Genomic DNA, 27,607 nt, shown 5'->3' with positions numbered 1-27,607 from the left:
AAAGAGTATTTAAGTGGGGAAAAAAAGGTTGCCATGCATACTTGCTCACTCAATGTGAATGCTGACACCTTTTTCTTATTTAACTCTATAAGGCATTCGAGCATCTCTGAATACTCATTAAGCATTTATTATATGTTGCTCAAAGGAGTTGACTGAATTTTGCAAGACTTCTTGAAAAGTTTTGGCTTGAATTTTGAACCTAAACTGATTAATTCATTTTAAACACACAGATTTCTGAAGTGTGAGCAATTAACCATTAGCACGAACTTGTAAAGGAAGTGGTGGACTTTCCATTGCCTTATGCAATACAGGTACACGTTAGTGAGCTCAGGGTAGGAATGACTGATGAAACTAATGACTTCTAGTAACCAAACATCAAACTACATTGGTGGAACCCAACTTATCTGGCTCTGCAAGATGGATGAGTGGTGCAGGATTGGTCTGTGGGTTGGCTGCAGCACATGGGGCCACATCATCTGACCTGCATGATACCCCATGGGTCCAGAAATGTGTTGGTAGGATGAACATCAGCAACAGTAATTGCCGCAGCTCCAGAATCTGCATCAATTAACACTGCCATCCTACCACCAAATTTCTGGACCTGTGGGAAGTCCCAGAGGTTGAATGACATGACTCCATGAGCTGTATCTTGGTCACCTGTTGACTAGATCACATCTCAGGTGCAGGCAGGGTTTGTTGTAGCCAAGTTGGAGGACTGGACAGTCTGTAGCCAGGTCAGAGATGCACACACTTTGATTCAACATGAAATAACGTGTAAATTGATTGGATTTACATATCGTCTCTGGATACTCTAGATCTTCCCTTTTTTCTGAGAGCGCAAAGCTGATTACAAGTGAAAAATTAAAGCTATTTTGCATTAGTTTCCAGCAAATGAAGCTTTCTTCAAATGTAAAGAAAACAGTACGTCATAGTTACTTCATAACTGGGCTTTGTAGGGTAGTATTCAGACTTCAGATTATTAAAGTGGTGTTAAACTTTTGGGGTTTGTATGTATTCTGGGGGTAGCCTAGCAACACAGCAGTAGTGATCTGCAATGCCATGTAGGCAGCAGCATGCTGTCACACCAGTATTCGAGATTTGGTTGTAGCTTTCATTAGTCTTTGTATGGCATTTAAAATGTTAGCTTGAACTTTAACTGAATTGTTTGAAATCTGGTAAGAGGGCATTTCTACTCCTGTGCAGCAGCTACTACAATTAAGATTGTGTGCAGATTTTCAACTTGGTAAACAACTGTTCACCAGGGCACCCTTGGGGAAAACCAGAAGCAATGGTCACAAACTCCTTTAAGACCATTTCAGGCTCAACATTAGGAAAAACTTCTTTATAGCCAGGGTGTCCAGAGTGTGGAATAAGCTCCCTCCAGAGGTGGTGTAATCGCCTACCCTGGAGATCTTCAAGAGGAGACTAGACGGTCACCTTGCTGGGGTCACACGACCCCAGTTGTCTTTCCTGCTTGGTGCAAGGGGGCTGGACCCGATGATCTTCTGAGGTCCCTTCTGGTCTACATTCTATGAATCTGGAAGTCCCCTGATGCCCGCACCACATTACTGATAACAAGGTGTACCAGCTATACCCAACAAGCGGTTTTGGTGAGCAAAGAAAGTAGTATAGTCCCAGAGGTTCAAATATGCTAGTCTTCTATAGAGCACACTTAAAACAAGGTTAAGTGAAAGCCTTGGCTTTCTTCTCTCTATAATCACAGCATTAGAACTACAGCTAAAAGACTCTGAGTAGAGGTGGATAGGGAAATCATCCAGCTAACTTTTTTTTATTAACTTCACAACATTGTAAATCAGGATAAAAGACCCAAGATCTTTCAAAGTTTTTGCATGAAAATGATGAAAAAAGCTTGCCTGACCACTGCCAAAATAACCTATAGCACAAGTTAAAGCAATCATTAGGAGAGACTCCATATCAGGTCTTTATCTTGCCGTTCTTCTATATTGCAGGTGACTGACCTGGCTCTGTATTACTGTGGCTTAGACCTCCTGTTGGCATTAGTCTAGTTTTTTTGTTGTTGCTGTTTGGGTTTGTTGGGTTTTTTTGTGTTCTGTTGTTTAATGTTCATCGGAATAAGGACATGGCCCTTGATCTCTTACATCCCATATGAATGTTTTAATCATTGAGCTATATAGTCAGTTTTTGGTTCACTAAATATTAAATTAATCATACAAGGTAGAACAGCTGAACCAGGCAAAACTGAGAAAGAGCTACCCCATCCAAGCATTCAGTCTGGTCAAAAATCGGAATTTATTTTATGGGAAAATGTTGATGTTACCACTCTGAAGTGGTATGAAGCATCTGAGGAAGTGAGCTCAGGCACACAAATGCTTATGCTTCTTTGATTTAGTGAGCCTGTGATGCATCTCTATCCTGCCTTGAGCCTGATATTACTACCAAACTTAATTTCTATATATTTCTAGTTCCAGGTAGCTTTCTGTTTCACCTTTATTTCAGTATTTTTTTACATTTCAACACTGTCTTATGTCAGCACTGCTGGATGTTGCAGCAATATAATATCTGAACATATTTGGTATAGCTATCAAAATAAATATGGTTACCCATTTTTGCCAGGCTTCCAAACCTAATACTTGCCCTCTAGCTTGGCGAAGAGAATGAATTGCCAGCTATTTAAATTACCAGTTCTACCTCTTATAGCATCTTGGTAGATTTTGGACTTAACTCCAAGACAGTCAGGTGGGTGAGAAACTAGCTGCAGGATATGACTCAGAGTCATAGTGAACAGATCTATGTTATCCTGGCAAGAAGTGGGCATCAGTGTCCCACAGGGGTCGGTGTTCAGTCCAGTATTTTTCAACATCTTTATTAACGATTTGGATGTGGGGGTGAAGAGCTCCCTGGCCAAGTTTGCAGATGACATCAAGTTATGGAGAGGCGTGGTCATGCTTGAAGATAGGCTATAGATACAGGGGGACCTAGACAGGCTACCAAGTTGTGCAGTTTGGAATCTGATGAAGTTCAACGTTGAGAAATGTAAAGTGCTCCACCTCGGGATGAGCAACCCCCAACACACCTACAGGCTTGGCGGCACCAAACTGACCAGCACCACTGATGAAAGGGACCTGGGGGTAATAATAGACCACAGCATAAAGATGAGCCGGCAGTGCAATGCCGTAGCCAATAGGGCAAATAGTACTCTGGCATGCATCAATCGATGCATCTCCAGCAAATCTCAGGAGGTGATTCTTCTGCGGACTTTGGTGAGACCGCAGCTGGAGTACAGCATCCAGTTCTGATCACCGCACTTTGACAAGGACGTGGACAAGCTTGAGAAAGTCCAGAGAAGAGCCACCTGTATGATCAGAGACTTGCATGACAAAGGAAAGCCTGAGGGACCTGGGACTCTTCAGCCTGAGGAAAAGGCGGCTGAGAGGTGACCTGGTAGCAGCTTACCGCTACACTAGGGGAGTACATCAAGGGCTCAGTGAGCAACTGTTCATTAGGATACCCGAGGGGAAAACCAGGAGTAATGGCCACAAACTCCTGGAAGACCGATTCAGGCTCAACATTAGGAAAAACTGCTTCACAGCCAGGCTATGGAATAAGCTCCCTCCAGAGGTGGTGCAATCACCTACCCTGGAGATCTTCAAGAGGAGACTGGATGGTCTTGCTGGGGTCACCTGACCCCCAGTTATCTTTCCTGCTTGGTGCAGGGGGCTGGATTCGTTGATCTTTCAAAGTCCCTTCCAGCCTTACAATTTATGAATCTATGAATCTTTTTTTTTTCACTTGATGTTTCTCAGCCAAGTACTAATCTGGCCAAATCCAGTTTAGTTTGGAGTTTTAATGAGATTACAATATAAAGTGATATTGCTTCATCATTATATTGCAGTTTCCCCTTTTTTTCTGTTCATTATCCAGGTGAGCTCACATTTTATATGCAAATGACAAAACAAATCTGGGGGCGGGTAGAGAGGGGGGAGTTGTCCTTCCCTTTGTTCCCTTCATGCATTTAATCTCAAACAGTGATTGGCTGTTTAGAACTTTCTGCAGATCTGTCAGAGGCTCATCCAAGGACCTTCACGAGGTATCTTTCCCAGTCTGGAAGACATATTTCTGTTGTGAAGACTGGATGCATGGCTGGATGGATAGAAGATATTATCATATTTGAGAGCAACTGAAGTATAACTTTCTTTTCTGAGTTCTGTCAATTCCTGTTTTGTTTTTTTTTCCCACTTGCCCTCTGTCTTCAAGACACAGCTTGAAGTGGGGTGGGGTGGGGGGGAGGGAGGGAGAGGTGTGTGATATGCAAGTAAATACAGTAGATTACTGAAGGCACAATATAATTGAATAGTCGGAAGCTGCTAACTTGAAGACTTAAGAGGGAATCTCATCATTTTTTTTAATTAATCCTTTTTATCTTTATCCAAGCATCTCATTTTAAAACATAAAAGCTGCAATAGTCAAGATTTTAATAGGATGTATATTTAATATAATTAAGTAGAATAAATTAATTTTAAAACTCTCCTCTGCAGAAAATAAGGAAAAATTCAACCATGCTCTCCCCACATCCCCTCCCCCCCCACACACACACGTGTGCATATATGCGCGTGTGTGTGTATGTGTGTGTGTGTGTTTTTCTGTTGGTGAGTGCCAGCCAGTCAACACAATCTTGTTTAATTGAATTGCCAAAACACAGTCTGTATGAAAATTGTCCGAGGTTAACTTGTTGATATTTTGTTCAGAAGATAACTTTAGATGCATCTTGGACAGGATTTTATAAATCATAGAAACTCGACCTAAAATTAACTTTATTTTTTACGTAGTGCAAATCTTCTCCTAGTAACACCTGTCTTTTGAAGAACCATGGATTTTCAAGAAATATGCATTACTTTGCAACAGAGAGATTTGCAGTAACACATTACTATTGGTTTTGTTAGAAGAGCCATAAGTCAATGTTCATTAATCTTGCTGCTACTGCTGCAACTCAAGAAATAATTTGTCATCTTGCCATGTCCCTTCTCAGCTGCGTTGCAGCAGTCATTTTTAATACCAGTGCTGAAAACCTTTCTTGCAAGGATCCAATGCTCAGCAGCATTTGATCCCACTGTTAATGGCAGTCTAATTTTTAATCTCCAACTGCAGCAGAATTGATGTATTTGGAAAAAAAAGATGTGCCAGTCTGTTCTCTAGGTAGGCAGTAAATATTTTAATAGTCATTACTAGCATTTGGCTGATACAGCGTATTAAGATCAGTACCATTAGAACTCAAAGAGGACATTATGCCATGAACAGATTAAAATATGGGTAAAGTAAGTGCTTAATGGCAAAAATGGCATGCAAGGTTTAGTGTTCTAGAGAGTCCAACACTCCCTCCCCCTAACGGCAGTTAAACATTTTTACTGAAGTGTCACTGTAACACCCTCCTTTTAATATGAATAGGAAAATCACTATGAAAATCTGTGCCCTGATTCAGAAAGGTACTTAAGCACATATGTTCAGTTTTAAACATGCGAGTGATCCCATCTGAAGTCATTGGGTTTTCACTCAAGTTTAAAGTGCCTGCCTAATATTTAGTGAACGTTGAAGCTATTTCATATAACAAATCCAATTGGATTATAATTAAGAAAAGAATTAGGCAAGTAAAGAACGAGTAAGTGACCAATCCTAAAGCTGCTGCTATATTACAGACCAGTGGCTATTTGGTCATCTTTTACCATTTGTTATTGTGGTCATTTTGCTCCTGATGGTTTGTCAAGAACATATATGTGCCTGGGGGTAATCTTGGTCTCATTCTGCTTTCATAAATAATAAGATGCTCAGTGAAAGATCTACAGCATTTGGCTGAAAACATTTGGGGGGGGGGAGCTTGGGGGGTTTTTTTGCTCGTCTGTTTGCTACTTTCCTTTTTTGAGGAAATTAAACACTTCTTCCCTTTCCCCACCTCCCCTTTAGTTTTACCTTTTGACTTATCTTTCATATTTCTGAGGCATCTTCTTTCTTTCCAGTCAAGCCTCATCTTATGCCTACAACTCAGTTACTGGTGCACTTCAATTATTATGTATTTGGAAAGAGGTAGAATGATATAATGCAAGAGTAAAACTCACATCACACTTAAACATTGGGAGACAATATCCTTGAATGCAGTGACTGAGACAGTCATGGGAGCAGTAGTGGATAACTGAACAAGTCCTAACAGGTTGTTGTCCCTATAAAGATGAATGAGGACATGATGCCATAATGCATAGTGGAAATAGTAGGTACTATTAGTTATAATGCATTAATTAGTGGCCAATATTGAAATACAGTGTCAGATTCTTATGCCAGTGTTTTGAATGTAGACATGTTCAAAACGTGAAGTCAAGAAAATATCAACTAATATTTAAACAGTTGGTTGCGGTTAGAAAAAAAATTAGGGTAATTAAACTTTGGTCTATTCAGGTCACCCTGACTCCTTTTGTAGTATGAGATAACTAACTTGACCCAGTATTTGCAAACCTCAGTGTCCACAGTTAGGTGCTATATACAAGTTGCCTCATTTTCCTAAGGTATTGGACAACAAAGTCCACATTGAAATTAAAGAGAGCTACTGGATGGGTAGCACTTTAGAAAACAGGACCATTTTTGTAGATGCCCAATATTGGACACCCCCTTTCAGTACCTTGGTCTTAATATTTTCTGGAGCTTACTTTACCCAGTTGTAACATTGTTCCTTTAATAATCTGCTTTCCCTGACCATTTACCTGTAAAGTTCTTCAGGTTCCTCATCCAAAACTGTCATTGAAAGGGAAGATCCAGTTTGGTGTAGCTGAGTTGCTGCCAGTTCAATTAAACAGAGGCTTGATTATAGAAGAGACCTATCTGTGCAGCAAAAGTGCAAGTGAGAAATTGCCATCTGGCCAAGTGCTGAACAGTTCCTGTGGAGTTACTCAGAATTCATGAGGAGCTATTGATTTCACCTTTATGCAATGTGCATGGGCCAAGCCTTTGCCTGTGGCTAGAACAAAGCAAGCTCGGCTCATTGTTTCTTTGTCCTTAATTATAGTGATTTCTGCAAGTAGTTTGTGTGTAATTTGTAAGTACCATACAAACAATTTGGATACAGCATTTTAAAACGTGCTGCTGTCGGAAGAACAAACGATGTGAGGGTAGAAGTGTCTCCCACCAACTGTTCGCAGATGACGGATGCAGTCAGAGTTAATCAAATTCTTGTCTACTGCACAGAGACCAATTTTGACAGGCCTGGTGGGATCGCACTTATACTCATCCTTAATTTCTTTACAATTTCAAAAACCCAGTTTATTCTTAATTTAATTTTAGGTGAAGGGAACCTTACAGACTTTCAGCAGTTATTATGATCCTCCAGAATACTATGAAAACATATTCTATTTGTGCATGTGTATATAATATTGTGTTTGTTTGTTTGTTTGTGTGTATATATAGAAGGGGCGGGCAAAATATGGCCCACGGGCCAGATCTGGCCTGCCAGGCCATTCTAGCTAGTCCTCAGGGCCCCTAAATATATTTAGAAAATTAATATTTATCTGCCTCTGGCTGCCTGTCAAAGACCCAGTAGGACCCAAGGGGAGCTGGCAGCAGGACCCAGCAGCCACAGCAGCAATGGGTGAGAGACAGGCTGGGTGTGGGCGGAGAGAGAAGGGGGTTGAATAGTGGAGAGGTACCTGGGGAGTCAGATGGCAGGCAAGTTATAATATGTCAGGCAGGTTATAATGTATCATAAATCCAATGTCTATATTTAGTCCATGATTTTTAGTATCCAGGAGGTTGATGAAGTGAAGTTCATAGGCTTGTCTCTGGGAAGTGTTTTTGTGAGTTTCCTTTGAGGATTAGAACTGAGAGATTGGAGGGAGAGTGGTTTTCTTGTGAGAAATGTGTCCCCACAGGTAATTGGGTATTCCTACACCTCTTTGATTTAAACAAATTCCTTCCTGCTGTATCTTAGCAAAAAGTGCCAAATTTGGTGTAAAGTCTTTTTTTGTAATTGAAAATCAGCATGGTTTAATGTCAGTGTTTTAATATTGACCTTTTTAAAGAAAAACACCAAAAAAATGGAAATGCAAAACGAATGTTAATACACTCTAATTTAAATCTGTTTACTCTGATCACTTAACTGAAATCAGATTTTCAAGGATAATTTTTGTTTGATTTCACCTGTTGGGAGAAATTGATTTTCTTTTGATATTACAGCTCAGACATTTAAAATGGAGAAAGAATATCAGTAATGAGTAATAGCCAATCAAATGCCTTCCTAAGGAAATGTTTAAGGAACACAGGAGAGACTTGACTTCTTTACACAGATTCCTGTGCACAGTTCAGTTGTATTTATGCAGTTCAGTGTTGTTCTCTCCAGCGAGAGTTTTCTACTTATCGGGGTATGGATTTTCCTACTTTATAAATAAACTGAGTGAAATTGAATGTCATTGTTACAGAGCTGTATTTCTAGCTGATGTAAATCAGCATGATGCCCATGAGTTCATTTTTTCTCAGTTAATAATTTGGTCCACAGTAAATTCCATGACCCTTTCAGTCTTCTGCATTTTGGGGTAAAGTAGTGAAAATAATTTGCTTTCTGTTAGAGCGTGCTCATTATTTGGAGTTACCTTTCTTTGGAAGAGTATATAATCTTTCTCATCTCTTCTTCCTAGGTGCAGGACAAATTCCGTTTGGACCTATCTGATGAAGAGGCTGTACATTACATGCAGAGTCTAATTGATGAAAGTGTCCATGCTCTGTTTGCTGCAGTGGTGGAACAGATACACAAGTTTGCTCAGGTAAGTTATATACAAACTAATGCCTCCCTATTAGACCAGTTGCGAAAATACGGCTTGAAGGATGACTGCAGAAAAGTGATGTCAGTGCTCTGCCTGCCTGCAATTTCTTATGGACTCTTGAATTTATTGGAGGGAGGTGATAAAATATGTCAAAATGAAAAGGACATCTTAGCAGGTTTGTAAGGTCTGGCTCAACAAAGCCCTGGCTGGAATGATCTAGTTGGGGAATATCCTGCTTTGAGCAGGGGGTTGGACTAGAGTTCCTGGGGTCCCTTCCAACCCTAATTATCTATGATTTCTATGACTCTTGTGACAAGTTTTGGGTGGTCATTGACATTTGCAAGCCTCTGAAACATGAGTAGCTTCATTCTTTTCAGTGCTGTAGGTGTTTGCTCAATGACTATAACAAGGAAGGGGAAACCTTAAGAGCCAGAGCTCCAATCTTAGCATATCAAGAATTTCATACCACTTTGGTTTTATCTGAACTTAAGTTGGAGAGTTATTCAGTGGTGCAGTTTGTGTTTTGGCAGAGTCTGGATGTGTCATTCTCTAAGAGTAAGGGCTATTTGTTAAAGAGATCTTTTTGCAGTCTGAATACTATGAGAGGAAGTACCAGCATTCCTAGTATGTTGTCTTCAAGGAAAAGAACTTTAATAATGAATAATACCCTCTTTTCCCTTTTACTTCATATCATACATGACTGTTAATCACTGGTAAGAGGTTTTTTGGTTTTGTTTTTTGCGGGGGGAAAGGGTTAAATGCAGGCTTCTAAATAATATATTCCAACTTATTAGCTGTTTACAATTCCCAGGGAGAAATATTCCCTGTTCACCTTTTTAAAATACTTACTTTGATGAAGGATGGCATTTTAGCCATGAAGTGTGTGTGCTTCACTAATGTAGTCCATCAAAAGGGACAATAAGATATTTTGATTGTAATAAAATGCTATTTATAAAAGCATTTTATTTCATCTTCACTGTATTTTGTTAAAGGCTTTTGACATTTCTAGCTTGCTTTTATCAGGAATTTAAGATATGTTGTCTCTGCATTAAATATTAGTCTCAGACCAGGGAGAGGGAAGTGGTGGCGGCGGGAAGTGTTGGCGGCGGGGGGGCTGCGGGGAGTGGTGGTGGCACAGGGAGCAATGGAGGAGCCGTAGAATGTGATGGAGAGCAGTAGGGAGGCCGCAGGAAGAGGTGGTAGCATGTTGAGCAGTGGTGGTCCTGGATGGGAAGCAGCGGCAGCAGTGGTGGGCAGCTATGCAGGAGGGAAAGCAGGGAAACCATGGGGGAGTGGTAGCGGCGGGTGGGAGCACAGAGCCTGTGCTGGTGCCCTGGGCCCAGCAGGGACCCAGGGTGGGTTGGCAGGAACGTGGAGCCTGGGTGCGGGGTCAGCCTGGCTGCATTCTGCGAGGCTCACACACAGTTCGCAAGAGCAGCCTGCAGTGGAGCTGGTAGCCTGGCCCTGTTTCTCTCTCTTTCTTTCTCTCTCCCACCCCATCCATAATAACTCTACACCCTCCCACAGTCCCCACTCCAACCACATACCCCGCACCCATCCATAACCACCCCCCCGCATACCCCTCATACTGTCCACATACAATATACAGTAGGACTGTATTTGGAGCTATTATGCAATCACCTCTAGGTACACTTTACAAACACATAAATTAGTACAAAAATATTTTTAAATAAAATTAAAATAAGTTATAGTAGATTTTTTATTTTTGTGTGTGTGAGATTTGGAGTTTGTTTGTTTGGTTTGTTTTTTTTTGGGGGGGGGGGGGGTTAAGTGGCCCTCCACCCAAAATAATTGCGCCCCCCACCCCAAATCTAGACCAGCCTGTGAGGAGCCCTGTAGTCAGGATCTGGCATGGCCGAGGACCAGGTGAATTTGACATCCCCAATTTAGGACAAAAAAAAGGGGGAGCTGCTGCTTGGGAGGGCACAGGAACTGTTACACTCTAACACCTAACCACAAGATGAACATGAGCCACCAATGTGATGTTGCAGCTGGTAAAGCCCGCAAAACTGGCTTGCATCCATAGATGCTACTCAAGCAAATCCCAAGATGTCATCCTCCCACTGTACTTGGCCTTGGTGAGGCCACAGCTGGAGTACTGCATCCAATTCTGAGCTCCACAATTCAAGAAGGATGTGGAGAAGCTTGAGAGATTCCAGAGGAGAGCCACGCGCATGATCAGAGGGCAGGAGAACAGGCCGTGTGATGAGAGGCTGAGGGTCGTGGGATTCTTCAGCCTGGAAAAGCGTAGGCTCAGGAGGGACCTGGTGGCTGCCTACAAGTACATAAGGGGTGTGCATCAGGATCTGGGGGAACATCTGTTCACCCGAGCGCCCCAAGGTATGACAAGGTCAAATGGTCACGAACTCATAGTTTCATAGTAGCTAATGGTCAGGAGGGACCTGAACAGATCATCTAGCCTGACCCCCTGCCACAGGCAGGATTGAACGCTGGGTTCACAAGACCCCAGACAGGTGATCATCCAACCTCTTTATATGCCCAAGGTAGGGGTGAGGGCCACTTCCCTGGGAAGTTGGTTCCAGGTTTTGGCCACCCTAACTTAAAATATTGCCTTCTGATCTCTAACCTAAACCTATTCTCCATCAGCTTATTACCATTGTTTCTTGTCACCCCCAGTGGTGCTGGGGAGAAAAGGGCTCTGCCTATTTGCTGTTGATCTCCCCTGATGAGTTTGTAGGCAGCCAGGTTCAGGCTGAGGCTGAGCAGGTTCAGGTCCCTCAGTCTCTCCTCGTAGGGCCTGTCCTGCTGCCCTCTCACCAAGTGGGTGGCCCTCCTCTGAACCCTCTCCACGCTGGCCACATCCCTCTTGAAGTGCGGCGCCCAGTACTGGATGCAATACTCCAACTGTGCCCTGACCAAAGTCGCATAGAGGAGGAGGATCTCCTCTCTGGACTGGCTTGAGATGCACCTTTGGATGCATGACAAGGTCTGGCTGGCCTTGCTGGCTGCGGTCTGGCATTGGTGGCTCATGTTCATCTTGGAGTCAATAATGACTCCAAGATTCCTTTCCGCCTCTGTGCTTTCAAGAGGGGAACTCCCCAGCCTGTATGTATGCTGTGGATTCCTTCTCCCAAGATGCAGCACCCTGCATTTGTCTACATTGAACCCCATCCTATTCTCATCTGCCCACTTTTGTAGTCTGTCTAAATCTATTTGCAGCCTCCCTCTCCCTTCAAGTGTGTCCACTTTGCCCCACATCTTAGTGTCATCAGCAAACTTGGACAGCGTGCTTTCCACCCCCTCGTCCAAGTCACCGATGAAGATGTTAAACAGTGCAGGCCCGAGGACCGAGCCCTGGGGTACCCCACTGCTCACATCTCGCCAGGTTGAGTACAACCCGTCCATCACTACTCTCTGGGGGCGCCCCATCAGCCAATTTTTTTACCCCTCCAACTGTGCAGGCATCAGTGCTACAGTCACTTAATTTATTGATGAGGATGCGGTGAGAGACAGTGTCAAAGGCCTTCTTAAAGTCTAGAAAGACTAAGTCCACAGCGACATCATCATCCAAAGATTTAGTTACTTGGTCATAAAACTCATCCAAGACCGTTTCAGGCTGGACTGAAGGAAGAACTTTACCGTCTGAGCCCCAAAGGCCTGGAACAGACTGCCGCCAGAGGTGGTGCAAGCACCTACTCTGGACTCCTTTAAGACACATTTGGACGTTTATCTTGCTGGGGTCCTTTGACCCCAGCTGATTTCCTGCCCCTGAGGCAGGGGGCTGGACTCGATGATCTTCCGAGGTCCCTTCCAGCCTAACGTCTATGAAAGCTATGAATCTTCAGGATCCTATAGCTATACAAGTGAGCTGAATTAGCTGAACTTTGACCCTGGATGAAGTCCAGTTCAAACTGGTAGTGTTTTTGCTATACTGGTAGTTATAGATTCATGCAGACAGAGCAGTTAAAATATACCAGCTGTTGCAGGCTTTGCCCATATTCTTAATCTGTGTATTGAAACAAACCTGAATCTTACTTTCCAGAATGATGTTACCCAACAGAGCAAAAATGTCCTTTTTTTTTTTTAACTCAATATTTTCAGTATTCCTGTTCATTTAATATGTGAACACAAAGAAATGCAAACAGTTGAAAATGCCTTTTTAAGAGAAGTTTTCCATAATTTTAGTCTCCATACTTATAGAGATTACTTGATGTCAGACAGTGAATTCATTTTGAAGAGCCAGTTTCTGGACCCCAGGGTTATAGTTTCTAATGCTTGTATGTTTAACTTAAATTAATAATAAACAGAGAGCCAGGTTGTCTTGACATGACACTGAATTTGATTTTCAATGCATGCAATTAGGTGTAAGTAGACTTTTTTAATCACAGGATGACACTAGCCCACTTTTCCCAGACATCTCTGTGAAAGAAGTTCCTTCTCAGGTAGCTACCAGAACTTCCCGGCTATCTAATAATGCATTTGCTAAAGAGCAACAATAAATCATTGTTTTCAGACTCGATTTTTTTTTTCAGTCAGGTGTATTTATGTGTGACCTTTCTTTCTCACCCAGACTTGTCTCTGCTTTTAAGAGAGTTAAATAAAGCATCTAAAAGCCAGCTTAATGCTGGTTTTAACATTGTATTAGCAGCACATCCCGTTTTCTTATTAACTATTAGGCTGTAGCAGCAAATGACCCTAATGGAAATGAATGGTACCTTCAAACATAAGAAAAATATGGGGCTTCTCCTCTCTCCTAATCCATGTGCCAGAGCCCAGGTATCGCAGCACATTGTGGACCTGGTACCGTGGGTGTGATGAATACAAGACCAAGCCTTACATTTCAGAGGTTCACAGGTTTGCTGAAATACTGCTCCAAAGTGCTTAGGAAGTTGAGCATTAATGGTTAAGTTTTGTTTTCTGATGCACATTCCCAATTTCCATCATCTTAAAGTAAGTGAAGATGTGTACCCAAGATTACAGTATCATTGGCCATGAAGTTACTATTAATTCTAGTCAAGTCACTGAAACCACATTTTTCACAGGTGGCCACTAATTGTATGTTCCTTAATTTGTGAGAGTTAACTGAGACCCCCGGGTTTAATTTGTAGAAGGGCTGAGTACTCAGAGCTGCAATTAAAGTTAATGGCAGCTGTGCTATGCAATGCTAAGTATTCTGAAAAAAAAAAAACCAGGTGTAGGCATCGAGTATAGGGGAGACTAGACAGTCACCTTACTGGGGTCACCTGACCCCAGCTGTCTTTCCCACTTGGTGCAGGGGGCTGGCCCCGATGATCTTCCAAGGTCCCTTCCAGCCTTACAATGTATGAATCTCAACCTGAGCACCCAAAATTAGTGGGTACTTTTGATTTTAATCTCACTGAACCACAGGTGCCCATCTCTAAAGCTGGGATAATGCCCCCTCCTGTCAAAGGGGCATTATGAAAATAACTCATCGTTTTTTGTGATGCACTCAGACACTCGGTGATACTAGACAATCAAAAAGCCCATGAGGAAATTTCAAATTCTGCTCCTCAGACATCACTGTTACGGTCTGCAAAAATAAAGGCCTGCAGCTCATACTGAGCATGGAGATAAGAAAATATTGAATAGCTGCTCATTAAATGTATCCATCCTGGGCACTGAATGAGATGAGGGTCAGTGAGAGGGGAAATCAAGTTATTAGGCTATATAATAATCCAGATTAATGGGGTGGAGGCTGAACTAAGCTTGCCCAGGCAATCTTCATTGTTGCATTGCTGACTTGAATGCTTGGCTTCACAACTTCACTGGGCGTGTTGTGTATTAAAAAGCGCTTGTTTTTAAATTGAACTTAAAAAAAGAAAGGAGAATGTTATCTTGTGCCATACCCTTGGGGTGATCTTCAGGAAGCTCAACATTACTAAAACCATTGCACACACCTCTCTACTGTTTGAGTAACAATCTGCTACTTCTCATAGTTATCCTCTGTGAACTGTCTTTAGGAGAGGGTGGATACAGTATTACAGTGGAGTTCATAGATATTTGTTGAAAGCAGAGACTGGTGAGATTTAGGAATCCTGTGTCTCATTGCAGATTGTAGAGGGAATTGATTTTTATTGTGCACCATAGTTTTCTGTCCATAATCTCCAGGTGTGCCTTGTGCCTTCTCCCTATACCAGTCCCATCTCTCCTACCTCTCTGCAGCTTCCTTCTCCCCACTGCCTGTGTTTAGCACAAAAAAAAAAGGCACTGAGATCACAGGAAAAGAGACTCTCTTCCTGCTATTAGTTCAGGTGCCTATACCAGCATCGCCCGTGGCTTTCCGGGGCTTTATCAGTGTTGCTTTCATCTTTGAATACAGAAGCCATTTCATCTCATGGCTGAGGGTATTTGGCAACAGGTTCCCTGTCTGAAAAACCCTGGTTTTGGCTGCAATGGAAGACAACAAACTGGACAGATGGTGGGAGTTGTGGGCAGGGAGGGCTGATCCTGGTTCCCAAACCATTTTTGTCGTAGGTACTGGTACTCTGCACGCACGATTCATTCTCAAAATGAATTTCTCTGATGTCGAACCTTTTGCTCCACGTCTTGCATTCATGACTTTTTGTCCCCAGCTTTGTCATCCCTGCATTGATTTTGGGTTCTGAGACAATCCTTGTATTTTTTTTTCAGGTGCCCACCATGGGAGCATCTGCCAAAATATAGTTATCTTGGTGGCTGCTTACCTCTCTAAACTGTCATTTTCTGGGAAGCATGCGTCCATCATGACAAACCGTGACAAAACTTCCACAAGGAAGTTTTTTCCTTCCTCTGTAACAGGGGGTATGGCTGTCAACTTGGGATCTCATGAGCGTATGTTAACCTTTTACATGTTGACTGCTGTGGGTCCCCCTGTTTTCCCCATGTCTGGTTAAGGCATTATGTCTTGTGTTGTGTCAGGGTTGGCTGCAGTGTTACCAAGAGGTGAGATTATGGACCTGAATAGGATGGTTTGGATAGAGATGATCCTGCCTTAAGAAGAGTGCTGAACTAAATGATCTGCGGAGGTCCCTTCCAGCCCTATTTCTCCATGGTCCTAAGATATAAAAAAGGAGAGATGGACAGACTTATTTACCAGCCATTGTGGAGCCAGTTGGCACAGGGAAAACAAAAAAAAACACATCACTGATGTAAAGGCATCTGCCTGCCAAGGTTTAAAGTTAAAGCAAGTCTGCCGATGTGTCTGAGCTGTTTAGTACAAAGTCACCAGAAATTCTAAACATGGACAAATGTATTTCCCCTCGCCTCAAACACAAAGTCATTTGGGCTGAAATTTGTACCCTGTATGTTTAAAATTGTCAAAGTTTTGTAAACAAATGAAAAAAGTAGCCTAAACCAAACTACGTCAGAAACCAGTATAATAAGCATAATTAGCCCAATTTTCATCTCTTTGCCTTTCTTTCTCCCTCCCTCTGTGCACCCTCTTCTCTCCCCACAAGCAAAAGAAGTAACATTAACCAGTACATGTAATCAGATTTAGTCCCAAATAGATACTGGAACATTGCATTTTTCATACCGTTGCATAAGTGTTTTGTAATACATAAGAACAAAATCACTGAGCCAGTTGCTTTTCCAGCCCGAGGTGCTGAGCACCTGCACTCCCATTGATATTGGAGCTGCCCAGGCTCCAGCCTTTTCAGAAGACACATTTATTCTGAAGACCTGAGTAAGTGTGAATAACACAAAGGTGCTTGTCTTTCACAAATAAAGGGAGCATGTGACCATTTATTTGAAGCTGCTCATCCATGGAACAGATGCACCCTTTGGGGAAAGGGAGGACGTTTATATTAGGGGAACTGAGTTGATCTTTTAGACTTCGGGCCCAGGTACATTGTCGTCACTCACTTAATAGTTTTCACTGCAAGGCGAAGTGTGAAAAAAGAAGGTCCAAAATCTTGAGAGGTCAGAGAAGAGAAAAAAGATATCAAGGCAGGAGTGAAATGTTTAGAAAGAGCAGTTTTGAAAAGAGTTGTGCAAGGCATATTTAAAAAAAAAATAGAAGAAGCAAGTATTGTAGTGGTGTTTAGACCTTTTATTGGACCAGCTGCAGAGTTCTAACAAGCTTTCGGGTACAAATTGCCCTTCCATTTTTAAAGCTGCATTTATGATTGGAGTTAGAGCTTTCTTAGCAACCTCTGCAAGTTAATCAGTATGCCGTTCACTTAATATCTGTCCTTTTTGAATCATCTTCTTGTGGAAAAGTTGCTGCATAAAGTCTAAGAGTCTGTAAAATAATGGACAAAAAAATTATTATTATTTAATTGAACTTCCAGCTGGGTGATCCCCTTGCATAATAGCTGAATAGAAATGTTCCATTTGTGCAGGTATTATGCTGCTTTGAATTGCAAAGAGTACAGCTGCAAAGAGCAATTAAAATACTGTCTAATGCTGCTAGACATGTATTATATGACATGTTTAAGCAGTTGATTTGGCATAATGCCACGTCATTTTTCATTTGAAATGCCCTTCAATGTGTGCCTTGTTATCCATCAATATATATTTATTTTTCTTATCGCTTCCAAAATGAGCTCGCAAATAGTACTATGCAATCTGTGTGGTTTGTTGCACCAGTTAAGATAAGAGCATTTAATAAGTCTGGCTATTATAATAACCATTGTATTATAATACCAGGCAGTCATAATGGGCAAGTAAAGCTCACATTACATAAAGAGCTTATTATTTTGCCATCATCTTTTTTTTTTTTTTTTCTGAGAAGCAGCAATGTTTTCTGTTTTTAAATGAATATTTTAAACAGATACAATTCAAAGTTGCATCATGAAAATTTTAATTTGCAGGACTTTTTTAATGCATGTCTTCAATCTGGTATCTAGTCAAATGCCTGGAATATCTTAAGTCATTCTTTAAGCGTCTCCACATATATGGCAGTTTTCTTCCACTGGGAACCATCTTTAGACCATATTTCAGGGGTGCTGATTGTAGCAGTGTTGGTCTAAAGAAACAGGCAGGCAAGGTTCTTTGGGTGAATTTACCCGAAGAACCTAGTCTGTCTTTAAAACATACATATTTCTGTGTTTTTTGGAAAAATGTGTTTCTAGAACGCTGATCAAGAGAATGTACATTCATTTCCATCCGCACTTAAATGCTTACTAGCTAGCTCCCTGGTAAGAATTATCTTCATTCTGACAGCATAACTCATTTCTATAGAGAAAGGAAATACTAGAAATCGGATTAGTCAATCTCCAGTTGAAGTGATTAAGGTTACTTTACTTCTATTTCGCTTATAAATTACAAGACCTGGGGGAATTGAATCTTGGGAATACTAAGTCAAGCTTTAATGTAAAAATGAACATTTCAAAATGTTTCTTCCAATCCAGCATTACAATTTAGGATTGTAACAAGACTATTCAAATGCCTTTTGCCTGAGCATTTTCATTTTATTCAGGTTATTAGAAATAAGCTAAACGTAAGCAGTATGTGGATAACTTTTTGCTTCTGGTAAGCAGTATGGCAGTATACTGCCAGTGCTGTTTCTGTTGCACGTGAAGTTTAATATAGAAGAGGAACTGTTCCCCCCAAAATTAGTTTTGCTGCTTGTATTTGGAAGCAAACTTTCCCAACCAAACCAGATTAATCAGAAGGAATACGCATTTCGGGTAAAAACTGTTTGGAGACTAATGAAAAGTTTCTTTTTTCCAGATATTTGTCTTAAATCATGGAAATTTGCCTACCTCTACCTCAAGCGTTTTACACCCTTAAGAAATACTGCAGTTGCACCTAACTGTGAATAAACCAAACCGAACGAATACCATACTCTGTTTTGTCTCCTTTTCTAGTACTGGAGAAAATAGAGCTGCCATCAACTTTGAGTGTGGACAGTACCCAGCAAGAAGAATATTTCTCAAGATACCCTGAACGTTGCAAGACAGCCCCTGAAGGCAAGAACTTTATATCGGATGGTACAGAGTGCCAACAGCATGGACTAGGTGTCTGGGTGCCAAGTCCCAATTAGCAGATTGAATTTTTTACAGAAAAAAATGTATTTATTTCCTACTTTGCGTTTCAATGTTATTGCACCTTTTTTCTAGTAAGATACTTAAGCTACAAAGGTAAAATAACTTGCACCAAAGCCAAAGATGATTGGAAGAGGCTACAGAAGAGTGAGGTGGCAGTTGATAACTGTAAATGTATTTTTGTGTGTCACTTACTACGTGATGCTGTCTAGAAACCTAAGTCCATTTCTGCACTTACCTTGGCTGTGGATACATACAATGGATAGCCTACAGGCATAGGTTGCAATTTCTCATGAAAGTTCCTCCTTCCGTTTGTGTCTGAAATCCATCTTAAATGCATTTGCCTGATCCTCACTTTGGGGAATGTTCTCTTTCAGAAAGGACGATGATTCTTCCTTGCTAACAAACATATTTTTAAGTGCTGGTAAGTTAAGCCACGTGTAGGCACTCAGTTAAATTCCTAATGGAATAGACAGGTAGCAGGTGTAAGAGATGCTGTATTTAAACACTTTTATTATGAGTGCTTTTTGTACAGTAACGATGTATTCCCTGACTAATAAATCCTTCCTGGATGCAGTTTTCTCGTGTTTCTTTCAAGTTTTTTAATCTTACCTGCCCAGACCAGGCAAACTGCAAGGGCAATGTTTGTAGCTCCCAGCTTAATACCAGCATTCATGCCACTCCACTAAAATGCTGTAATAAACAATAATGAAGTCATTATGTTACATGTCAGGTGTCAGAATTCATGAAGAATCTCTTTGAATGACTGTCATTTTTTTTTATGTGTGTGAACCTTTCAACAGTCATTTTTATGTTGATTTGTTTTTTTTTTTAATAATTATGTTTTAAACCAGAACCATAGGAGTAGGGCAGAAAGGCAGCTAGGCATCCAATTACAAAGGTGAAAAAAAAATCAAATGATTTGCAACTGCTGTATGAAGATCAATCAGATTTTAATCGGGTTTTATGCTGACTTCTGCTAGCAAACAGATGGAAGAAAGTTTGCTAGGTGTGCAATGCACCTATAATCTTATCTCCCTCGGAGAATTGTTTAAATCAACACACACGCCAGGAGTCACTGGTTAAGAAGAAACATTGCTTCAGCCTAACTCCTTAACAGTGTCTGTTATCAGGGATCATATACAGTCCGGGTCTTTAAGTTAAAGCCACCATCAGCTAACAAGCTCACTCCCCCAGGAAGGCAAGAGTAATACTTCATTTCATCGCAGCAGTTCCCCCACAGGGACAGAGAGTCACACTGTTGGAGGCAGAAGTAATTAATATTTCCCTGAGGCTGCTTAGATGAATCTGGCCCAGTGTGTATTGTCCCCTATTCACCCCTATTTAAATTTCTCTGTGGGTCTGCAATGCTATACCACATCATCCTGAGATGATGGGTTTGTTTGTTTTTTAAATCACTACAGCATTGGTGAGACTCAAATGACAGAACTAGAACCATACACTACCACTTTAGTTTAAAAGTTGCTATTAAAATACTGGTATCAAAAAAAGACTGCATATTCATGCTGAGTTTGTCAGGTTAGAAAATTGCCAAAAAAATCATACTAATTAAACTATCTTACTGCATATTAAGGTTCCAGTTCGTAAATCCGTTAAAAAGTAGCTACTAGTAATGTCTGTAGCATGTTCAGAAGCGCGGTTGTAAGCAACCTGTTTACTGGCTGAACCGTGTAACAGTCTATAACCTCAATTAACGTATAAATTATAACATGTAAACTCTGCAGTAATGTGATTACAATATTTAGTTTTCAGATAGCATCTTCCATCTGTAGATCTCAAGACATGTTATAAAGGACATCAGCTGCCATTCTCCCTGTTTGACAGATGGGGAAGCTGAGTCACAGACGTGAAATGATTATCTCAGGATTGTGTAGCCGGACGAGAGACAGAAGTGAGACTAAAACAATTTTAAAATACCTTATCTATATTTTCAGTGTATTTTGCTAGGACTGCTATAAGAGAGAGATACAACCAAGTTTGGAAAAATGGCTCTGAATACAACTCTGGCCTGCACTGAATCTGCCCAGGTAAGCCCCAGCTACCACCCAGTCATTGTAACCGCATTGCAGGCTGAAAACCTGCATACCTGTTATTCATTAGGATCGAGGCCTCCGTGGTGCACTCTTGTCTCCATGGCTGTGGTAGCCAAAGGGTCACACTCGGTTTAAAATTTAGGTTTTTTAAAGTCTCACCTCCAAATCTGGACATCAATAGAATTATTCCCATTAAAAATAGATGTTCCCTGATACAGCTGATGCTAGTGTACAACAGAGCCAGGAAGTAAAATTGCCTTGCAGGTGTCTGATCTGATTTTAATTGTAAGAGAGCCAAGAAACAACCAGAGTATAAATCATGTGAAGTAACCTATATTTTTAATATTAAGTGTTGTTTTTCAATAATTTAAAGTATTGAGCAAGGCTTTAATGGGATTCTTTCCATATTTTGCCTTATTATCAAATAGCTATAAAAAACTGTCTTGCAGAAAACAGCTTTGTTAGACTGTTTATCCAGCACTGACTTTGTCTACAGCTAATGATGTAACAGTTCATTTATATAATAATTTATATAATAAATGTGTATGATTAGCGTAGTCTCCCCTGCCTTCCTCTTTCACCTTGATCTCCTTTCTGATTTGCTGTGCTACTTGAACAGAAAAAGAGGAAAGCATTCAGCAAGGGTTTGGTTTTTTTTTCTCCCAGTGGCTATTTAAGGTTATTGCTTATTTTCAGCTGCACATGTTTTAGAAGTGCAAAGCAGCACAAGCACTCCCATTTTTTTTTCCCTTTGAAGGAGGAGGTGGTGGTAATTGCAGAAGTTTCTCTTCCAATGGCAAGGTTAAAATCCAATGTGAAATTCAAAGGGCTTGTGTATAAAGGAACAAAGCCTTCTAGCAAAAATGTGCATGCTCTATAGGCAGTTAGCCAGCATGGTTCTTCCTTTGTATAGTCTAAAGATGAAGCACATTGGTGACAATTTTTGGGGGTGATGAGAAAAAGGAGCTACAGAAGCCTGCACCTACAAATGGAGTTGGTCTCACTAAGTGACTTACCTTTTGTTCTGAACCAAAACTTTCCTCGTAGGACACATCATTACCATCAGTGGATGGTAAAATATAGTGGTTATTACAAAGTATCTAGAGCATGTACACTTAAGGAGGCTTAAGGGACTCGTTGAAAACCAATTGCGGGGGACTGTGCTAAAGTAGATCTTTGTATCCTATTCAGTTGACGTCTTGATTCTTTGTAGGAATGAACCTGCCTTAATCGCAGCGTTGGGCCCCTACCGTCCTTCCAGATATCCCTGACTTAGAAGGAATTATAGCCAGTGAAAACAAAGGTGCATTTTGAAAAGAAAAATGCTTAACCCCATTCACTTTGAGAACTTTATGAAATAGTCTGCCCGGTCAACATGCTGATGTTAACTCTCACTAGAGCCATGATGACACGGCTTGAAGTGGAACTTGCAGCTTGTTCACATAGCAACGTTCAGAAAAGTTCCATCTGTCTTATCTCCAAAGTGGACTCTTATTCCAAACAGAATTAAACTAAACTGAATGAAGGCCTTTTTCATTCTGAATGAGGGCATCCACATTTTGGGTAGGTCCTGTTTAACTGATCCACTTTGAATTCCTGGTTTTTACTTTGCAAGCCTATAGGTGAGATTTGAAGGAAAAATGGGTAGAAAGAGGCTTCAAGGCTGATTCAGGGGAGGATGTGCTCAACCATGGTACTGCAGCACCCTGGGGTGCCTTGAGATCCTTTTCTGGGTGCCTCTGTCTCATGCAGTATTAGCACTGTTAGGTGTGCGAACATTTGCACATGATTCACAAGACAAACCCACAGACACTAAGAATCCATAGTGTCACAAACATTTTTCCCTGTTGCCGTTTTCAGAGTTCTTTGCAGCAGAAGAATTGCTCCATTATTTTTCTGTAGTAAGAAAACAAGTAAAATCTAGGGGCTAGCATTTTCCAAAGGGCATCTTGAGTCTAAAAAGGATCAGAACCACTGGTCCTATGCATAAAGGAAGGAAAAGGAAGACAGGGAAGGATTGTCCCCTAGCTGGTTGGTTTGGGGGATGTGGAGGGTCATTTTTTTTTGGAACCTTAGGGCAGTCTGTCAGTTCTGTGTCTCACTTCCCCAGCTGGGATTTGGGGATGACAGTGCTATCCTACCTGGCAGGGGTGCTGTGAAGATAAATGCAGTGAAGATACTACGGTTCATGTACCATGGTAATTGGGTTCAGATTAGTAGCCTACATATGCATAACATAATGTTAATTTAACTGCTGTTACTGCCTTTGATCTATAGGATGAGAGACGGGACTCCTTATGCCCTGTTCCTTTCCTCAGCATTTCTCTGTGCATGAGTGGGATGATTTTGAAGCTAATTGTAACCAAAGGCTTTTCTCCAGCATGTCTCCACTTAACTTAGTCTCCCTCATTGATTGCAGACTTAATGACAACCAACTAAAGAGGCAGCAACTGACTTTTTAAAAAATTGATATCATCTCTATCATGTTCACAAAAAAGAAGTTTTCTAGCCAGGAAAATGGATGGTAATTAAGTAAGTTTTCAGCTCTTCATGGCCTTGGATTGGAAAAAAAAAAGTCCTTTTGTATAGGTAGTCACTCTAACAGACTAACTTTGAACTGTGGAATAGAAATGAATGTTGCCTACCTACGGACACTTGCCCAAAGAGGTCTTTTTGTCTTACAGAGTAAGAGTGAAGGTGCCCTATGACACCTTTATATGAGAGAAGATAGCACAGTTTCTGTGTCCAAAATAAAGTTGTATAGAAGTCATGAAACACTTTAACGTCTCCCTCTTTAGTGATACCAGCTGCTCTAGTTCAGGTCAGTGTAAGGTTTCATGGGAAAGTAGGGCTGGAAGGGACCTCACAAGGTCAAGGCAGGATCATCCTGAACTAAACCACTCCAGCCAATTGTCTGCCCAACCTGTTCTTGAAAATTTCCAAGGATGAAGAGTCCACAATTTACCTAGGTCGCCAGTTCCAATGCTTGTCAGCCCTCATCGTCGGAGAATTCCTCCTAACCCACCACCTAAGTTTCCCCGACTGAAGCTTGGGGCCCTTGGTTCCAGTCCTGTCCTGTCCTCTACAGCCACGGAGAAGCCCATCTCCACTGTCTCTGTAATCACCTTTCAGGTAGTTGGAGACTGTTATCAAATCTGCCCTCGGTCTTCTCCAGACTAAATAACCCTGGTTCTTTCATCCTTTCTTTATACATCTTGCTTCCTCTTGCAACTCTTACATAAGCTATTCAACCTCAGGGGGTTGTTCCTCTATGAAATGCTTTCAATGTGACCCTCATAAGTCAATCAAAATGATTTGACAGATTTGAGCTTATTGATTTTTGACAAAGGAACAGGCAGTTTTTGTTTCTCGGAGGTAGGCACATGTCTTACTCTAGCTTAGACTGTTTCTTATCCCCATTGAGTGTCATCATTGTATTAATAATTGCTGCACCCCTGACTCTTCAGTTTCTGACCATGCATTGACCGACGTACATGCTAAGCTTTCTGACCCATCGCAGGTGAGGAGGGAACACACTTGATGCTCTAATGATTATCTGATTCATTCACTAACATTAAGGTGAGGCAGCCGGCATGGATGGGTGAAAAGATTTTTTCGTTAAAGGAATGATTCAGCAGAGATCTCTGACCAGATTCTGCCAAAGCAACATTACATTGGAAATTAATTCAAATAGTTTTTCTTTTTCCCCTAAGGAGAGTACATCAACAGTACAAGACCGTAAGAAAAGCGTATTATCTCTAACAAATGGAAAACAAGCTGAAGCATTCAGAATGCTATTTGTGCTCACTAACATAAGAGCCTCGCTCGTTATGGTCCTAAATGAAAGCATTTAGATAGCTAGATGCAAGTTTACATAATACTGTGCAGAAATCACCAATGCTTTTATTTCAGCCCCTATTGCTACCAGTTCTGGGGAAAGGTCCTGCGGTAAGCAAATCCAAAGCACTGATTTCAGGCATCTAGTTTTAATTAGCTGTACTTAATAGTATTTAAAACAGTTGGGCTTAGCTAACTAGTCAATGGACCTTGGTTTATTCCTCGTTTTACCAGAAATCTGCCATGTGACCTGGAATGAGTCATTACACCATCTCATGCCCCGTTTTCTCCTATGTCTTTTGTTTTGACTATTTAGATTGTAACCACGTTGAAGCAATAACTATTTTTCACATGTCTTGTACAGTAGTCCCCACAGGTTGGAGTGCCTGCTATCTTCTGGAGCCTATTGGTGCTGTTGTAATTCACAGAAATATACTTCCTTAGTTCCTTTTTAATTTTGTTTTGTTTTGATTTGGTTTGGTTTTTTTGGAGGGGGGTTGTTTTCTTTCTTTTTCTTTTTTTGTGATTTCTGCCTTAAAAGCAAAAATGCATCAAGGAGATTAGGTTTGAAAGGTCCTAATGAATGTGAGACTCATTGGAACTCCTGTTCCTTCCAAAAAACACTGCTGGGCTGATTCTGTCAAGAAAAGCTAATGAGAATTGGGGAGGAGCTTGAGTTCTTCATTTGCCTTTTATTAGTCATTATGAACAGTCTAGCTCAGGGGTGGGCAGTTATTTTGGCTGGAGGGCTGCTTAATGAGTTTTGGTAAGCTGTCGAGGGCCACAAGGGTAGCCCTGCCCTTTGACAGGTGCCCTGCCCCCTGGTCACCATCTTGGGACCGGAACCCCTTATCTTTGCAGCTGGAAGTTCCTCTCCTTGCCCACAGAAGTACTCTTTGCCATCTGAACCAGAAAAACAAATGTACACTAAAAATCAAACATCTACTATAATGTATTTTAGTTTTATTACAAAAAATATTTTTGTCATGATTTGTGTTTGTGTAGTGTACATATAGAGGTGACTGCATAATACAGGGGCGGGCAATTGTTTTGGCTGGAGGGCCACTTACTGGGTTTTTTTCACACTGGCGAGGGCCTCATGGGTAGCCCCACCCCCTGGTCACCATCTTGTGACCAGAAATCCCTCCCCTTGCCCCCAGAAGTACTCCTTTCAGAGAGGGGTTTTGCCATCTTGGAACCAGAAAAATACCAAAAATTGAACATCTACAACATTCGTTAATTGCAACAAATTTTTTGTTCCAATTTACATGTGTTTGTGTAGTGTACATAGAAGTGATTGCACAATACCTTAAAATGAAGTCTTAATTAGTATATTCTCTCTTGTATATTATGGGGGGCGTGAGGGGCATGTGGTGGTGGGTATAAGTTTGTGAGGGGCTGTGGGTGTGTGGGGGGAGGGTGTGTGTGTGTCTGTGGGGGTGGATAGATATGGGGTAGGAGAGCATGTGGGTATGTGTGGATATGTGGAGTGTCGGTGGGTAAGAGGTTTGTGGAGGACTGTGTGTGGGTGGGAGGGTGGCTGTGGTGTGTATGGGGGTGTGGGTGTAGGAGTCTGTGTATATGGCAGTGGGTGCATGTGTTGGTGAGGTGTGCATTTGGGACTCACCCGGTGAACCCACGCACACCGTCCCGCCCTCACTGTACGCGCACACACACACTGTCCCTCCCTCTCTCATTGCACACGCGCATGCACATGCATAGCCCCACCCACTCCTGGCCCTGGGGTACCGCCACGGACTCTGTGCTCCCATGGTCCAGCAATGCAGCCGGGAACTATGTGGTACAGGAGTGGCCGGTGGCGAGCAGGGAAGCAGTGGTAGGTGGGGGCCAGTGCCATTGAGCGGGTACGCAGAAGTGCAGCAACAGCTGGGCGGGAGCACAGAGCCCATGCAAGTGTCCTGAGGCTGGGCCCAGTGGGGCCCAAACTGGGGCAGCAGGAGTGGGGGACGCAGACCAGCAGGGGCTCTATGGAGCTGAGCCAACTCCCCCCTCTCACCATTTGTGCAGCCCAGCCTGGCTCCATAGAGCCCCTATTGGCTGAGACCCGCACTTCTGCTGCCCCACTTGGAGCCCTGCCAGCACTGGCCCCAGGACACTGGCATAGGTCCCGCGCTCCTGCCCAGTTATCACTGGGCTCCCGCGTGCCCAGTCGCTCCCACTTGCCCCTGCCTGCTGCCGCTTTCACCACTTCCCTGCCCACTGCCGCAGCGCTGCAGCACCATGCGGTTCCCCGCTGCATCACCATAACTGCAGGTTTCAACAGGAGCCAACCCAGCCCCGAGGACTGGGACAGTTGCCTGTGGTCGCCCCCTCCTCTCCCCCCCCCCCCCCACTTCCCCCTTCACACGCACACGTTCTTACTTGAATTTCCCTGTCGGGCAGACGGAGGTAGGAACAACCCCCTAAGGCCCAGACCAGAAGCCTCTGGCATCCGGTTGGGTGGTCAGGGCTTGCTGCTGGACTGCTGAGTCATACTGCTGACTTTCCCTGGGTCCTACTGCCCCTGCCTCCTGTCATCTTTGACATGCAGCCAGGAGCAGATAAATATTAATTTTCTAATTTTTTTAGGGGCCCCAGGGGCTGGGTACAATAACAGATCTGGCGGGCCAGATCTAGTCCAGTAGCAGTGCTATAAAGCATGCTGTGCTGGGCTAGGTAGGGTTCGTCCCAAACCACAAGCACTATAGGCACACCTGTGTAGTGTTTCAGAGGAACTAGCTTGGTCCTGTTATTCAGCAGCACTGTCTGCCCATGATATCACATGGATGCAGCTCGACTGGAGCTGTGCTATATGCTTAAAGGTGCTGCCACCAGGGTAAGTTTTAACATACTTGGGAGAATTTCCCTCAGAAATTCCAAGTAGCTATTTGAGTCTGCTTCATTTGAGGTCCTAAAACAAACATGTACAACAACTGTTCTTTGTGGTTGCAACATTTCTACCATGCCTGTT

At 42.2% G+C, this 27,607-nt stretch overlaps 1 protein-coding gene across 2 annotated transcripts in view; it reads left to right on the top strand.

Annotated features, from left to right (window-relative positions):
* Positions 1-19,321, top strand: part of PIK3C3 (phosphatidylinositol 3-kinase catalytic subunit type 3) — a 130,111-nt gene extending 110,790 nt beyond the window's left edge. For both annotated transcript variants that reach the window (XM_014593937.3, XM_059725305.1), the window contains exons 24-25: positions 8,649-8,774; positions 18,569-19,321. In XM_014593937.3, coding sequence (XP_014449423.2) covers positions 8,649-8,774; positions 18,569-18,583 — 141 coding nt within the window. In that variant the 3' untranslated portion in view covers positions 18,584-19,321. The remainder of the gene's footprint in view (positions 1-8,648; positions 8,775-18,568) is intronic.
* The last annotated feature ends 8,286 nt before the right edge of the window (positions 19,322-27,607 follow it).

The sequence above is a fragment of the Alligator mississippiensis genome, chromosome 3 (assembly GCF_030867095.1).
Source record: "Alligator mississippiensis isolate rAllMis1 chromosome 3, rAllMis1, whole genome shotgun sequence".
NCBI classification, from domain to species: Eukaryota; Metazoa; Chordata; order Crocodylia; family Alligatoridae; genus Alligator; species Alligator mississippiensis.
The sequence above is the reverse complement of the archived record's forward strand: the minus strand, read 5'-3'. Positions and strand labels throughout refer to the sequence as shown.